The 16432-nt window shown below is 45.5% G+C and overlaps 1 protein-coding gene and 1 long non-coding RNA gene across 2 annotated transcripts; one reads left to right on the plus strand and one right to left on the minus strand.

Annotated features, from left to right (window-relative positions):
• Positions 1-517: 517 nt before the first annotated feature.
• On the plus strand, positions 518-12102 carry LOC111856011 (forkhead box protein K2-like). Its single transcript, XM_023835602.2, has 9 exons — positions 518-1049; positions 3646-3855; positions 5260-5407; positions 5825-5971; positions 6579-6772; positions 6956-7188; positions 7759-7962; positions 8391-8594; positions 8817-12102. The coding sequence occupies exons 1-9, from the start codon at positions 742-744 to the stop codon at positions 8984-8986; spliced, it is 1818 nt and encodes a 605-aa protein (XP_023691370.1). The 5' UTR covers positions 518-741; the 3' UTR covers positions 8987-12102.
• Positions 7864-8915, minus strand: LOC140581605 (uncharacterized). Its single transcript, XR_011984694.1, has 3 exons — positions 8788-8915; positions 8366-8700; positions 7864-7976 (listed from the first exon to the last, which is right to left on the minus strand). It is a non-coding gene; the product is annotated as an uncharacterized lncRNA (long non-coding RNA).
• Positions 12103-16432: the final 4330 nt, after the last annotated feature.

A 16432-nucleotide genomic window follows, 5' to 3' on the forward strand; every position in this document is an offset into this window, starting at 1 on the left:
CTTTAGATATACACTCAGTACTACGGGCATGGCTATTATTCCACATTAGTTGAGAGTGACCTCCAAATTCCGACCAGCTCAGTCGCCTTGACGTTTGGTACTGCGATGTGAGCTCTGACTGCCGCAGACATTTGCGTTACCCACAAATCCCGGCCTGACCCTGCATGCACGAAATCCTAGTAATAAGAAGTAGGTTGGAGAAGATAATTACTAATTAACATGCGCCATCTTAAAACTTAATTAGGCAATATCTCCCACTGAGAACATTTTGAAACATTATTTTATCGTCAAATAATTCGAATTTGATAATTACTTGGCGATAACGTTCATGCTGTTAACAATCCACTTGCCAGGTTTTATCACTCACAATCGATTTGCGCGTTGACCCCAGGGCAACCGAGTGTGCGTACGTTGCCTGAGTTCCCATTGGCTGTTACTGTGTAGGTTTGCATTTTGTATTCTCTTTTTCTATTGGTGCACAGTACTGTCAATCAAACGTAGTTCGATTCTGGTGCGTGGTTGGTTGGCCCTTTCTCCTTCCCTTTCTCTCTGTCGCGGCGGTGGGCTGTAGCCGCTGTCCCTGACCTGCCTGGCACGTTCTTTTTCATTTTTTCAGTTTAAATTGGGTTCCCAGTTTCAGGATTCACCCTGTTACCAAATTCTTCAGAACCCCCTATTTGGGTCTTCCCTTCCAGTGCCGCTTTGCTCCAGATTCGTACATTAGAGCCCGTACCGTGTATTATGGCGGTGGTGAGCGGGTTGTCGGAACCGGCAGTTGCCCGGCTCGAGGGCCGGGAATTCGAATACCTTATGAAAAAACGTTCGGTGACCATCGGGCGGAACTCGTCCCAGGGCTCGGTGGACGTGAGCATGGGCCATTCCAGCTTTATTTCGCGCCGGCATCTAGAAATTTTTACGGTGGGCGACGACGAGACAGGCGACGACAGGACGGGCGGAGACTTCTACTTGAGGTGCCTCGGCAAGAACGGGGTGTTCGTAGACGGAGTGTTCCTAAGGAGAGGGGCCGCTCCCCTGCAGCTGCCGCGACTGTAAGTGGGCCGTGTGGCGTTTTCTCTGTACCGGGCCGCTGCGGTTCATGCCGTCAGCCGAGCCCTGCCCGCTTTCTCTGAGGGAGGAGACCGGGGTGGGGAGGTCTGGCCGCCACGGTTGCGGAGACCGAGGTGACGAGATACCAGCCTGTTGTTATTGTGGTTACTTTAACCGCTTTGCTTTGCGACCGTTACTTCAGTTCTAAGTTGCCCGGAAATCATACTTACCTATTTGCGTGCCTCTGAAACGGTGATCAATTATGTGATTCTTGCTGTTACCTGTATTTGGTAAAGCTAAGTTACTTTGTTGTAAGTTGACTGTGGCTGTTGAATTCTCGCAACTCATCCATTTGTATTGTTTTATATGAATGAATCTATGCGCTTAGAGACAGTATAGTCTTTTCTAACAATGTATATACGTGTAAAAATATGTACTGATTCTCCTGTCAGATTTTGATATCAAAAGAAGATTTTAGTTGTATTGTTTACATTGCATCTCTCAGCTGTATAAGCGATCTGGTAATTGGTGATTGTATGGATTTATTGTTAACATACAACATGAAACCTAGTGCCTTAAGGTAATCCCTCTAATCGTGATAATTTGGTGTATTTGCTTTTGTGGTCTGGTTAGGAACATTTGGATTAAGCTTTGATTGTTTTAAGGCATTGCATTTGGTTTCTGCCTCTAGGAGGGGTACTGTTCATATCTTGTTTGTCCGTTGATGTTTGTAGATGTTCTAGTCCTGCTCCGTCACAGTCTGAAGTGTCTTACTCACTCACAGCTGTGTATTTGCCGGAATGATTCAGGTTACGTACTGCGTTCAAGGGCAACTCTGCAGAATTTTTTTGTAGAACTTGACCTGCCAGCCTTACTTTTAACTAGCCTGTCCAGAGCTGTACCACTACGGTGTGTGCGGGAGACTTTTGTGGGAAGTCTAATTGAGGAAATGCTGACTTGGTGTTTTCATGACCACAGTAGTTCTAGGAAAGCTGATTCCAGGTGGACATGGCTGATGTTCAGTGTGAATCCATTCTCTGCAGCCAGAGATGGACATTCTGCACTAAGTTTTCCACAGGATGGGAAAGTCAGACTCCGTTGACTATAAAATGAGAGATTTTGCTTGATGTGCTTTTGACAAATGAAAGTAAAACAGCATCTTGAAAGCATACTAATTCCGTTTCCTGTCTTGGGGTGTGTCCATCCTTCAGTGGAAGGTGTGCTGTTTGGTATATCTTTGAACAATTTATGTTGGCGATCCAGGGCTGCCGTATCCGACAATATGCAACCAGTTTTAGCTGAAGAATGTATTCAGATTCAACAGTAGAGATGAGGGTAACAGGATTTATTATTTGCTGATTCTCGGGTGTTCTTGTGGTGATGGGAATGAACTCCTAATCCCAAGCTGTAACCTTTGGGATGAGCACAGCCACTGTGTGCCCCTGAGCCAAGGTATATAACCTAGTAATCTATCTGTAGAAACATTTTAAATGTGAAAAATTTACTGTGTTGGACATTGGAAAATTTAGATTGCTGTAGGAGAGTTTAAACATGCTTTGCTGCAAATAAAAATGACCTGTATTGTAAAACATTTTGCAGCCCTTTTCCTCAGTACTCTGTCCTTAATGAGATACTTAATAATCCCATTGTAGTAATGCTGCTTCCTCCAATGACTGTGTTTGTAGTGCTATGGTTACAACTGCCCGAGATATTTTTAACTGGCTGGTGAGTCGAGAGACCTAATTAGCATGTTTGAGCATGAATAAAATAAAGGTTTAAAAAAAAAAAAACACATACATTTTGCTATGTTATTTTCTGCTGTACCTATTGTAGAAGCAAGGAGAGTGAGCTTCTTAGTGCTAAAAAAAGCCTAATTTCTTTTAGAAGATGGGTTGGAAGCACCAGGCTACAATCACCTGAAATGTATTAATTTAGAACTAGGTTTTCCCCTACCGTAATCAAGGGCCTTTTCTGAGCCGTTAGGATGATGTTGTCAAGGGAGCTGCTTCTGTTGTTTTTTTATGTTGTCGTGGTCTTTGTTGCGAGTTCTGGTATGACTTGTGACACCTGAAGGTTTGAGGCCGTTGTGAGAACATTTTCATTCTTGGGTGATTTCATTAAGTCTGCAAGGCTCTCACTTTTTCCATCTCAAATCTGAGGGTTTTGAAGGCATAGGACAGGGTTCCCCAAATCTGGTCCCGAAGGGTCAGAATCCAACACAGTTTGCAGATTTCCCTGCTCAAACACATCTTATTCAGCTAATTACCCTGTTTAGTAGGTGTGTTTGAGCAGGGAAATCTGCAAACTGTGTTGGGTTCTGAGCCTGCAGGACCGGAATTGGGGAGCCCTGGCATAGGGAGCTACCAAGCATTAAAATGCCAGGGATTGCGCTTTGAATGTAAAATAGGTTTTAAATCGCCTTTCAGAAAGTCAGTAAATGTACAGCTGTGAATGAATGAATACTTCTGCTTGCTAAGACGAACCCCACATGTTCTCTTTCTGTGCTGTGATTAAACTCTGCCACGTGACAATGGGGAAAAAGATAGTCGGGCAATGCACTCACGCTAACATCCTGTTTGCGTTCCTCTTCCCTCCCAGTTGCACCTTTAGGTTTCCCAGCACAAACATCAAGATCACGTTCACGGCGCTGTCTAGCGGTCCGAAGCGGCACTGGAACGGGCCGGAGTCGCCCGTGGAGCCGCTGACGATCAGTATCCCTGACGGCATCTCTGTCAGCATCCCTGCCCCGGCCGCGGACGGCATCGCTCACATGATGAGCCCACTCCCATCGCCCACGGGCACTATCAGGTTGGTGCTGGGGGCCGAGCCCACGCGGGTGCTGGGGGCCTCAATGGCCATACGTCTGACTTTCTTCCTTACAATATAATGATTTTCTCGAGTTGTACTTCAGTGCTAGAGGGGAGGCATTCAGAGTTAATTAGTCATGACCTTAGGAATAGTTTCTGTACTAAGCAGACATACAGGGGTGGACAATTACAGTTCAAAGGTGGTCTCCCAGTGGGACCCCAGCAGCTCTTTCTGTGGTCACCCACATATGGCCTGGGAGACCTCTGTTGGGTGACCACATCCAAAGAATCTGGTCGCCCACCTTAAGAAAACACTAGATAATAAATTTCATAGTTCGCAACTATTCTTCTTGTCTTGTTTTGTGTTTTTGTTGCTTCTAGTACATGTAGGTTTGCAGGAATTGAAATTTATCATTTTTCTGTCTCAGTAATATGCTGATAGCTGAGTACTAATAGGTTGACTTTGTTCAAGTCAAATATACTAGTATCCGTTGTCTGGTGGTCACAGCATTGACAAATATCCAATTATTGATACCTGCCAGCCTAATTTGGACCATTGCAGCAGTAAATATACATATTTGAGTGGCAGACAGACGATACACATTATTTCTTCTGACAACCAAGAGAAAACACCATGTGAATCACGGCAATCCACAAAATGTTGAATATACATGTACACGAAATGCACACAGTCCACACACGACATATCAACTGTCATGACTGTCACCTCGATCGGTTCTTGCGAATAATCTACAATCCGCTGAAGACACGTGAATGAAAGACCGCATCTGTATATATTCGACCATATTCAGTTTGTTCGGAAGGTGGTGTGTTTCTGTTAGTTCTGCCACACTAAGCAACTTTCTTGTTTCTGCACAGATGCGACACTGTAGTTGTGCTACACGAGACTTGCATACATCCAGTTTGATAATCAGCAGCACTTATAATCTACTGCTTGCCAACAAGCAACAAAGATGAGAAGTAAATTATGAGTAGTGATGAAGGGAAACACAGAGCCGACTTCTGAGCAGCTTAACTAGATGAGAGTAGAGGCAGCGTGTCAGTCTCACTGGACTTACTTACTGAGATGGTGAATTCGACATCATTGCCCAGCTGCTTCCCTTGGCTGAATTTTTTGCGATATTTACTTGTTTTTGTTCTTTGCGCTCATAATGACCATGTTATAAGTTTTGTCCAAACAGGATTTGGTGCTGCCATCTTCAACTGTTTACATGGTTTTTGTTCTTAACTGAAATCAAAATAAATTTTTCCTGTTTAAGAAGTAAATCATATGGAGCATGGGACTGTCAGACCAAAACCTGCTGAATTTGAATGGCACAGGTAAAAGTTTCTTTTCCCAAAACTTAACCACCTGTTTCCCCCCCCATCCTCGATGGGGCCACAGCGCTGCCAACTCCTGCCCCTCGAGCCCCCGTGGCGCTGGAGCATCTGGCTACCGTTCGGCCCGAGCTCTCGCCCCTGAGGTGCAGCTTGCTGTAGACCACTCACAGCCCGAGTATGACAAAGAAGCCTTGGAACAGGGCAGCCCCAAGGTGAGTGGGCCGACCTTGGGCAGCACAGGGTGCTGAAGGAGCAGGAATGATTACCGGATCTCTTGATCAGAGCAGAACCGTGGATTAGGGATTTGTGCCCATGTCGGGATGGATGGTTGCGAGTTGCTGTCAGACTAATTACACTATTGTTTGGACGCTTGAGCAAGAACTTTAGCGTCAGCTTTTGTGTGCTGGCTGATTTCCTAGGTTTCCTTACTTGTGCATCACTTTGGACAAAAGCTTAATTAGCTTAGTATAGTTATTATAACAAGCACAGCAGTGCAGAGCCGGCGATATGTGAATATCGATGCTGAATGAACTGGGGGCGTGAAGTAACTGAAAGGACTCTGCAGAAGTGGATGTAATGAGAGCTGGCAGATGGTGAAAAATGAGCAGCCTCACCTTCTCTGCCCCCAGGATGACTCCAAGCCCCCATATTCCTATGCACAGCTCATAGTGCAGGCAATCACACTGGCTCAAGACAAGCAGCTAACCCTGAATGGGATATACAACCACATCACCAAGAACTACCCCTACTACAGGACGGCAGACAAGGGCTGGCAGGTGAATCGGACCTCATTATCCTCACCCTCCCTTTTGGAGTGGGAGGGGAGGGGTCTACGAAGTAGGATTTCTCAGTTAGGCGGGTTAACTTAAGCTAGAAGTCATGATCGTCCAGTGAGAGTTTAGGTAAGGAGCATTCCCACTGGACAATCATGACGTCTGGCTTAAGTTAACCCAGCAGAATTGAGAAATCCTGCTTAGTGGAATACCCCCAGATACCTGTGATTTTTGGGTCAGTAGAATACACATGCATGATTAAAGAGACATGTGACTCACTGTGGGTAGAACTATAGGTCAAACGTGCTAATTTTTCCATTTTGGACTATTAAAGTTTATCTTCCTTTAGTATAACCAAACATATAAGACCTGCATACCTTTATCAGTCGGGTATTTGTGAATTGCAGTAAATATAGATACACTTGAACTTTCCAGGCCTGTTGGTACATCTTAGGCCCCATGAACCACGCTTGTCTTTCATCAGTAGCCTATTAGTCACATTGAGTGCTGCTGCACACCATTGCCAAGTGTGAAAAGCATGAGGGGTGTTGTGAAGGAGGGCGGGCCTGCCAGTGTGTCCCTGTGCACTAACACTTCTTCTCTGTTGTAGAACTCGATACGACACAATCTGTCTCTGAACCGCTACTTTATTAAAGTGCCCAGGTCCCAGGAGGAGCCGGGGAAGGGCTCCTTCTGGCAAATAGACCCTGCCTCCGTGGACAAGCTTGTGGATCAGGCCTTCCGGAAGCGCAGGCCTCGCGGTGGGCCGTGCTTCCGCACTCCCCTGGGTCCCCTGTCCTCCAGGTAATCCCCTGTGGGGACATCTAGTGGATGTAGTGTTACACTACAGCTTGGCAATAACTGGCAGGGCTCTTTAAAGGCTCTTAAAACTTTACATTTATTGTATATAATTTTTGTATTTCTTTTAATGGGGGTGTATGGCTTGCGGTCGTCGCTGTTGAGTAATGACCCTGCGCCTCTTCCCAGGAGTGCCCCTGCCTCTCCGAGCCACTCGGGGGTGCTGTCTGCTCACTCCAGCGGGGTACAGACCCCAGAAAGTTTTTCCAGGGAGGGGTCTCCAGTGCCGGCCGAACCTGCCGCTGCCCATGCACCCACAACTGCCCCAGCCTGTACCCCTACTCCCACCCCTGGCTCCACTGCAGTAGTCCAGTCCAAAATGGCTGTGATCCAGGAGGCTCGCTTTGCTCAGAGTACGCCAGGTGAGGGCGCTGTTCCTTGCAACTTTTTTGGCCCAATATAGTAGCTGCGTCTTCCAAATGAATCCAGTTAGTGATCAGTATTCATAGTAATGTTTCCCCCACACTGTTGTACACATTTAGCAAATGCGTGACTAGATTGTCAGATTTAAAGAAGAATTGCAATTAAAAATGTTACAATTATAGGGCAGGGTTTCCAGGTTGAGGGCCAGAATCCAACACAATCTGCAAATTTCCTTGTTCCTTGTACCTACTTAACTTGGCAATTAGATGATTAAGATGTTTAAGCATGAAAATGTGCAAACCGTGTTGGATTCTGGCATCCCAAGCAGAGGTAGAAAGTTTAGGTCCAAAAAGTACAAATCCAGACCAAGGTTTTCTTTCAGCCAGCCAGTTGAGTATCTGTGACTCTTTATACACAACTGGTTGGTTGAAACAAAACCTTGGTCTGGATTCGTACTGAACTTTCCACCTCCGCTCCCAAGACCGGAACTGGGGATCCCTGTTTTAGGGCATGTATGCTGAAGCTGAGCTGCAGCTCTGAGCGTGGCGGCCTTGCTGTCTGCACCGCAGGCTCTCTGGCCGGCCAGCCCGTCCTCATTGCCGTGCAGCGGCCGCTGTCCCAGTCGCTCAAGCCGCTGGCGTACGCCGTGGCCTCGCCCGTCCCGAGCTCCAGCCCGCAGCCGTCCATCATGCAGACGGTCCATGTGGTGCAGCAGATCCCCGCCGTGTCGGTGGCCGAGCCGCAGCAGAACGGGGAGCACAAGGAGGTCAAAGGTGACGCTCGCATTCTGTTGGCCAAATGAACACCTTTCACAGAGTGCTGCATTTACATCTCGCGTGCTGCTGTTGAACCTTTAGTGCAGGGGTGGCCAATCTTATCCGCAAAGGGCCGGTGTGTATGCGGGTTTTCACTGCAACTCCCTAATTATATTACTAATTAGGGGACTGATTGGCGGAAGAGTCCTCACACCTGGGTTTGAACAGCTGACCTACAGGTTATTCCAAAAACCTGCACACACACCGACCCTTTGTGGATAAGATTGCCTACCCCTGGTTTAGTGTGTAACATGACCTGGGTCAGGAAATTATCCCAAACAGATGGATAGACCTGATACTCATGTTGCTTTGTGGAAAAATATATGGAATGGAGTACTGAGTACTGATTTTTAATATTTACTTAATATTCCTACTGTACTTTGCAGTGAAGGTAGAATCCGTTCCAGCCATCAGCCACGGCTCTGTGGGAACCACTAGACACGTCATCCAGACGTCCCAGGCCATGCCCCTGCAGACGGTTACCATAGTGACGCAGGCACCTCTGGGGCAGCACCAGCTGCCAGTGAAGCCCATCAGGCAGAATGGCACTCACGTGGTGGCCCTCGCCCCGCAGGGACAGGGCAGCACAGGTGAGAGCGTCGTGGAGGAGGTTGGGTGGCTCTCTTAGCGGAGAAGTAAATGTCAAGATCAGTCCATCTGCATCCAAGCACGCCCTGTCCCCAGCCTGTCACGGCCCTGAGAATATACGCAGACGTGGTAGTGGGTTAGTCCTGAGCCGGTGCATCTCTACAGCGCCGCCCTGCTGTCCGCCATGTCACTTACCAGATACTTCCATGGTTTCCCTCCCACAGTATCCAGCGCCCTCCACATGCTGGCCACCTCCGCCTCCAACTCCACCTCCCTGCGCAACAAGCGGCCCGCCACGGAACCCACCGAGGCATCGCCGCAGAAGAGGATGAAGGGCGAGGAAGAAGAGGGCACGGGCAGGGCGGTGAGCGTCGAGCAGAGCGGGCAGGAATAGCCCCTCCTCTTCCCCCTCTGTTGCCCAAGGCTGCCAAAGAGGAAGAGGAGGAGATGTTACGCTGGCCCTGAACACTGAGGCCAGATGGATTTAAAAAAATTTTAAAAGACAAAAAAAATAGAAAAACAAGGTGGCTCTGTGGGAAGACAGCCATCAAGAAGCCTTAGAAATAACAATAAAAATGAGAACTGCAGTAGTAGTAAAGCTCCAAATGAAATGTTGAGACTGTGCCTGAGGTTACAGGTTTCTCAGCTGGCCTGGTGCATGCTGGGAAGGGGGAGGCAAGCATAGGTTCAACAGGAGCGCGTTCTTCGAAGGAAGTGACACGTAGAGGCACTTCCTGTACCTTGGCAGCTAGCCTCTGATGCGGACTTAAGGCAGCTGTTTGATTGTGTGAGTTCATCGTACCTGGAGCAGGCAGCCTTTCCGGCATTTTCTTTTCCTTCCATTTCAGTCATGGGGGGGGAGGAGGGACCACGAAGCAGGACACCCTGGAGATACTGACATTTCACACAGCTACCCTGATCCACAGCCCTTATCTTTTTTTCTTCCTTCCGATTAACATTTTTTTTTCTCCAACTCTGGAGTGATTTTAGTCTGTACTGCCAAACTCAAACGTCTTATTTTATTATTATACATTCATTCTCATGCTAATAATATGTTTAAAATATATCCATGTCTAGCTGTGTTTCACAGATTTTGCATGTACCAAACTGGAGAAGCTTACCTGACCTGTTAACCATACGTCTCCGTGACGACCTGCCTGTGTTTTCTTAGTTTCTTCTATACAGGTCTTCTTCCCCCCCCACCCCTCCCCCCCCGCCTGTGTTTATGCCGTTGCCAGTCATTTATTTGGTTACTTTAATTCTGTTCAGGCAACTGAAAAGTTTCTCAAGACGTTTCACATTCTAAAAGAAGCAAGGAAAGAAATGCGTGATGTTTGCTTCAGTGGGTAAAAGCGTTTTATATATATAATCTATATATAAATTAATTTAAACCTTTATGTGCGAACTTGGTCTTTTATACCTGAGTCATTCTTCATCATGGTTTCTTTTATTGTTGTGGATAAAGGATTACAGGTGTCTTTTAGAACCGGTGTCCTCAAGAGATTTTAATTAGCCAATATTTGGAAGAAAAAAATATGGCAGTCCTGCCAGCAAGCATGTATGTTCAGAGAGACCCCATTATCTGTTGCATGTTGGGTTTAATGATGAAAAGAGGTGAAGTTTTGAGGAATGGTGACGTGTGAGTTCCCTAGGAGCTGTGAAATGAGCTGGGGTTCAGTCTGCATTCTGGAGCTGAAGGAATTATTTGCGTCATAAGTAACCTCATCTGGAGGGTCAAACGAGGCACTAATTTTGTTCTGCAGGAGGACCGGGGAGAATCAGGGATCCTACTGGCGGTTACGGCATTTGATGGTGCTCAGTTTTAAAGGCACAAATTCCTTTCATATGTTAAGCTAGGAGGTTCAATAGCATGTCAAAGAAATCTTATGTCTTTACTGTGAAATACGGCTGGTTCCTGTTCTGTTTTGGCTCGTAGCCCATGCCTTTGTTCGAAGATCGATTGATGTCACACACTGCGGCTCTGGCTAATCAAGCAGGGATGGGCCAGCCCAAGTTATCGTGCTGCATCTTAAGTGGCTTTTGGAAAAGCGAGGCTGCGACTATGATAAACGCATCAAGCCTGGAAGCATAAATGGGTTCATTTTCTGCAATAAGTGCTCAGTACACATGGAACCACCCTGTTCTGCATCTCAAGGTTCACCAGGGAACCAGGAGCATAGACCATTGTGAAGCAGGCAGCCTTTTCAGTGAAATGGTTCTGTCCAGCACATAAAAACATTTGCACAAAGGATTACACCGTAAAAAGCAATATAGAAAGATAAAGTAGCCTTTTTATGGAAATGGCTACATTTCTCTTGGGTGTCTCCTGTTGTCTTAGGTTAAATGGTTATAAATGGCTTTATTGGCTTAACTAGGAATTGGGGTCTGAGGAATCAGTTGATTTAAAGTGCTAAGTTGGAGACCGTCGCCCTGGCGACTCTGCCCATCAGAACCCCGTCAGAACCCCGTCATTGCTAACCTGGAGCCATCTTAACATTGTAGCTGCACATCCAAGAATCTGCATGGACTCTGGTTATTGTCAGCTGTAAGGCCATTTTGCTTTTTCTTAGTGTTTTTTTTTTTTTTTTTTTTTTGCTTGCTTGCTTTCAGTTTTACGTTGAAGTCCTTACATTAAACCATATTTTCCCACCATAAGAATTTAGAACACCAAGTATTCTGGTGTTGCAGTTTGTATGCTGAAGTCCTTAGCTAGCATAGAAATAGCTCTAGAAATTATTGCAGAGCTGCCAGAGCTGATCTTTCTATTAATGATTAACCAGTAGCAGAAGTACTTAGTGTGATTAGATCCTGCCCTAGGCTCACTCACTTACAGAAAAGCTAACAGCTAGTGGCCCTCAATGGACCAGAGTCCCTTAAGGCAATTAAGTGATTAGTTGCACTGAAAATCCCCTATACCATTCTGCTTCAGTTTCTTGTGTTTATATTGGAAAAATAGAAATACTGTACAGTTGAGGTTGAAGCGTGTAACTGTGGTTTTGCAGTCTTTTTGTTGTCTGCATCTGTCTTTAGACAGATGTTTTGTTACCTGTTAAGTTTAGTATTTTTGGAAAAGTAATTTTAGCGTGCAATCACGGGATTTCATTTACGAAGTGTAACCCACCTGCTACACCCGAAAAAGCGCTCATGAAGACCTCTTGCTGCCATCTAGTGGATAAACCTGGTTACAGTTTAAGTGGAACGCATTAATTAAAAGGTCTTCCTCTTGGACAAAAAGTATGAACAAATAGAATCGGTAAACTGTGCAACACTTTTTGTACGTCTACTTTAGGTAAATATTGAAATACAAGAATATTTTAAATGAACAGTACGAAAAATTTTGATTTTTTTTTCCTAGCATTTCTCAAATGGCGTAAATTACAAATTAGTCCAACACTGTGAGTTTGGAATAATTTGACTTTCATGTTGATCAAATTAATCATGCAATGGACCCAGAGTTCCAGTTATTTATTGTTAGAAGTTAAATAAAAGTTGGAAAAGACTCCTTTTGTACCATGGCTATACACGTGTTTTTTCTTCTTCTAATGCTAAATTGTACCTGCACGAAAGGTTTGAACGGCGAGACAGCAGCACCTGTTGGAAATTGTTTGAAAACATTTACAAAGTGGATGCATTCATAGGAAATATGACTGTAACAGCTGAACTTCAAATTATGTTTTTCTTGTTTGCAGTTCACCTTGAAGGTTATGGTAAGATTTTGATGTCAGGAGGAAAAAAATGTAATTGAAATGCAAATCGGCGAAGAGTAGTGGAGGTAAGTGAAAGCGTTGCTTTGTAATAACCAATGCGCAGGTGCTGTAAGGCCTAGAATAATGAGCGCAATTTACCTCGGCCAATAGTGTGGGTGGGTTACCATAGAAACCAGAACACTAAAGCCTCGTGAACGTAAGCGCTTTTTGCTCATTTTGATAAGTGATGAAGTCATTAACGTGTGTGTTTTTTTTTTTAGTTTTGTGTTTTAACGCACTGTCCACGGTGCGTTGTTAATGTTTTAAACAAATAGTATAAATAAAAAGCAATATTTGCTATTAACAATGCTTTTTAAAAAAATGCATCACAATAGTTCCGAGGACTGATTTCGGCAGTGGTGGTTTCATCTGCTAAACTACTTGATTCACAGGGCATACCCGAGGCATAAATTTGCACAAGCCTTGTTCGTGAGCAAGAACGTCTACGTCAAGGATTACTATTAATCATTTATCATGACAGTCAACAGACATGACATAACGAATCACTGCATGTTTGGACAGATGTTATTGTAGCCTAATGTTGGTTTAATATCAAGCGTATTCTGTACATATACGCTCTGCACAAGGAAGTGAGTTTTGAATCCGCTGAAAACCTCGAAGAAAATGTCTTTAAGTAAAAGTTGGATTTTGAAATCGAGGGATACAGTACGAAAAAAAAATCCCTTTCAAGCTGTTAAAGGTTAAAGACATCGCTAGATGGCAGTATTAACTATTTGCTGAAAACTGAAGTTGATTGTGCACATGTCAAAGATGTTTAAAAACATTACTGATACTTGGAATCCCCAACAATTTTTATTTGAACAGCATTTATTCATTACTCTAATATTCAAAAATACCACGTCAAAAAAGTGTGATGCATCTCTAAACGAAGGTTTTTCAGTACCCTACCTGGTGTAGTACCGTACATTGTCGTACTCTGTTCCTTTAAAAACCGCATTTTCACCTTCAGATCTATAGCCTCTATTCCCTAGAAATCACTGACAATTGCTTTATTGTTTATGAACAATGTTTATATTAGGCTTTACCAGACTTCCTATTTCCGGTTTCCTCTACTGTGACACTCCTGAGGAATGCAGCGCTACGGTCCGGGTGTAAGAAGGCAGAGTTGACAGTTGGAGGCAGGGTGTGCTCAGGTGTGGATGCCCAGTCAGGATGTACGTGCTGCACTGCCACATTATAAGTGAAAATGCTGGGTGTGGCCGCAATGACAGCAATGTAACACATAGTATAATTTCCAGTGAGAAAATTGTGGCATTAACAGGAGGAACTCCAAGTTACTCAGACGGATAGCATGCAATCTTTCCTAAATGGGAAAAAAAGCCATGTGAAAATAGCTGGTTCCCACAAGTAGCTAATTGTGCTGAGGGTGTTCCATTAGACCAGGACAGTAGCGTGAACACAGTAAACCAGTGGTATGGAGAAAACTTGGGTGCAATGACGTGGTGCTTATTTTTAAGCTTTTTTATTATTATTAAAAAAAAAAGATAATTTTCTAATTTTTAGGAATAAAGATCTGTGGATTTCTTTGTCCGTGCAGAAAAAGACGGACTGTGGGCGCAAGTCATGGCGGTTCATTAGTGCATTTCCGCCTATAGCCACATGGGGCAGCATGCTCCGCAGAGCTCCGTGATCCCCACTTAAATTCTGCCCTGTCGCATTAGCTGACCCTGCCTAATGCCACCGTGTCTTCATGCTGGATGATTGGGTCACGTGGGCACTCACCAGAGCACATCGAGTAACAGGATGAAACATACCTAGACACATACAGCCAGTGTGAGGAATTTGCTTGCACGGGTATTCATTTGATTAATGTGTGTTCGGGGGGGGGGGGAGCAGGCTCCTCCGTAGGCGTTCCTATCAGGCCTTTGGCAGCGCTGCAGCCCCGGGGCGGCCGTGCTCTGGAGATTAGCGGGGATGGCTGGCTCTAATCTTAGCGTGAGTGTGTGTGTGTGTGCTCCCGAGGGGGGTGGGGAAGGAGGAGGAGGAGGAGGAGGAGGAGGGAGGGAGGGAGTTGCTCTTCTCCTAGATGACCCCAGCCACTTCCGCGGACCTCGCAGCGAAGTTGCATAAACATTCCGCTTCGTTGAGATCTTGGCGCATACCATGGTGGATGCCTGCAGATCGGACGCTGCTGCCAATTCACTAGCACTACCTGTGCAGCGCTCAGTCCATTCATACATTGGGCAGCTCTAAACTGGATGCAAAGGTCATGAGTTACGAGGGATTTTCTCCAATCTCGCAGCGCGCTCGTAATATCGCCTGCAGCAGCATGTTGCCGTAGTCTCCTAACTGATTATTTAAAAAGATATTGCATTTTTATGTTCCAATGAATCAAACGGTTTAATTTAGGCGAGGAACCTTTTACTCGCGTGTCTGAGACGGTTAGTTAAGTACAGTTTGATTAAGGTCAGGCTTGGAAATGCCTTGAGGCTACTCTATTCTTCTGTAAAAGCAATATAGTAACGGGGGCGCTACCTGTGGGGAGCGAGGAAAAGGCATTTTATCCCCGTCCCTGCCACCAAGGACGTGTCTGAAAGGTGTAGTCCGCCTTTAGAAAGGGAAGATCGACTCTGAAAAGCGTGGCATTGAGCAGCCGCATCCAGCGGGGCTGACGCGGCGCGTGTTGCTGCTTGTCTAGCGGCGTCCTTTGTGTTTGTTTTAATGCAAGGCGCTGAAAAGGAAAGTCTAATTTCATTTTTAAAGTTAACTCTGTGATGTGACTGGAAGAGCGCGGAAAAGGCAGGGATGGGATGTTGATGTACTGCCGAAGGGGGGGGAGGGTCTCGGTGTCTTTCATCGGGCAGTTTTATATATGAGTTCTTTACAGCCTGTGACATAATGCCTGATAAAACTGGTTGATACATTAAAACAAGGCCACAACTTTGGTCGGTTGAGGTCTTGTATTGCCTGGTTTTGATTAGTATACCTGCCCCCACCTCCCCCGCCATAATTTACACCCAGGCATTAAATGCTGTTCTTTCTAGCTTGTCTGGGATTCACTAGGTACCAATAAAAATCGACATATATTTGTCTTTAAAGCATCACTAGGACTTTTACAGGGGGCTAAACCCCCCCCCCCCAAATATTAAACCTGATTAATATAAATATTGTGTTCTGCTTCATTTTCACTAAAATCACACCCCCTAGTAAAGGCTTAGCCTCCCTTTCTCTAGTGACTCCCCTGATCCGTTTCACCGTCTACGACGTTTACTTACTTAATCATTTTCACCATGTTCACGAGTGTTTCTCGTGGGTCTCTCTTCGGTCGAGAACCTGAGTTTTGGTCGTCTGCTGGCTGCAGGGGTGCCATTTGGAGTGCGAAACGGCATTGATGGCCCACTTCATGGTTTTCCATGGTCTCGGGTGCCATAATTGCACTCTGAAATCAGCTCATGCAAGTTTTCTATTAAAGTTCACTGGTGATTATCGATTCTGGGTGCGATCCCTCGTCTGCCTCAGTGACTGATGCTCTGCTGTCCTGCTTCTCTCCTGCTGCGGCTTGGAGCCTGAAAGGTTAGTGCTTCTCCCATCATTCTCTTTGCTCTCTGTCCTTGGGAGCATGTCTGTTTGTCTGGGGAGGAGGACCTAGCCGATGGCGGAACTAGGCTGTACCCTATTAGAGCTCTGGCTGTCTACACCATAGAACAAGCTTCCTCTGGGACAAGAGCCGTTGTAAATGCTCAGAGATGTGCACCTGGCACAAAGTGTGAGGCTCATCTATGTGCCTAGGTTTGTAAAACACTACCCTGAATAGGAAAAAAAATATATATATATATATTCTACAAAAATCATGATCTGTGATTCAGGACTTAGTTTAAGGAAACTGATGCATTTTTAATTTTACTATTATTGTTTACTGGGCTGGAACTTCTAGCCGATGGTGCTTCCTCTGGTCCGGCGAAGTTCTCCCCATTGAAATATCATGGCGTTCGGGCTCCTGTGCCGCAGGTCCGAGTCGATGCCGGGCGCTGAAAGTGATTTTATACACACACGGCTATCTGAACTTAAAGTCTATTCTAAAACCTTATTTTCCCCACAGGTGAAATTCATTCCCCTGCCTTGCTTGACAGGAA

This window comes from Paramormyrops kingsleyae, chromosome 22, assembly GCF_048594095.1.
Source record: "Paramormyrops kingsleyae isolate MSU_618 chromosome 22, PKINGS_0.4, whole genome shotgun sequence".
NCBI lineage: Eukaryota > Metazoa > Chordata > Actinopteri > Osteoglossiformes > Mormyridae > Paramormyrops > Paramormyrops kingsleyae.

What these genes read in the sequence shown, in the direction of transcription:
- LOC111856011 (XM_023835602.2), top strand. Translation starts at nt 742, where the DNA reads ATGGCGGTGGTGAGCGGGTTGTCGGAACCGGCAGTTGCCCGGCTCGAG. An exon ending in CCCCTGCAGCTGCCGCGACT is followed by an intron (nt 1,050 to 3,645) that starts GTAAGTGGGCCG and finishes CTTCCCTCCCAG; the next exon opens with TTGCACCTTTAGGTTTCCCA. An exon ending in TCGCCCACGGGCACTATCAG is followed by an intron (nt 3,856 to 5,259) that starts GTTGGTGCTGGG and finishes ATGGGGCCACAG; the next exon opens with CGCTGCCAACTCCTGCCCCT.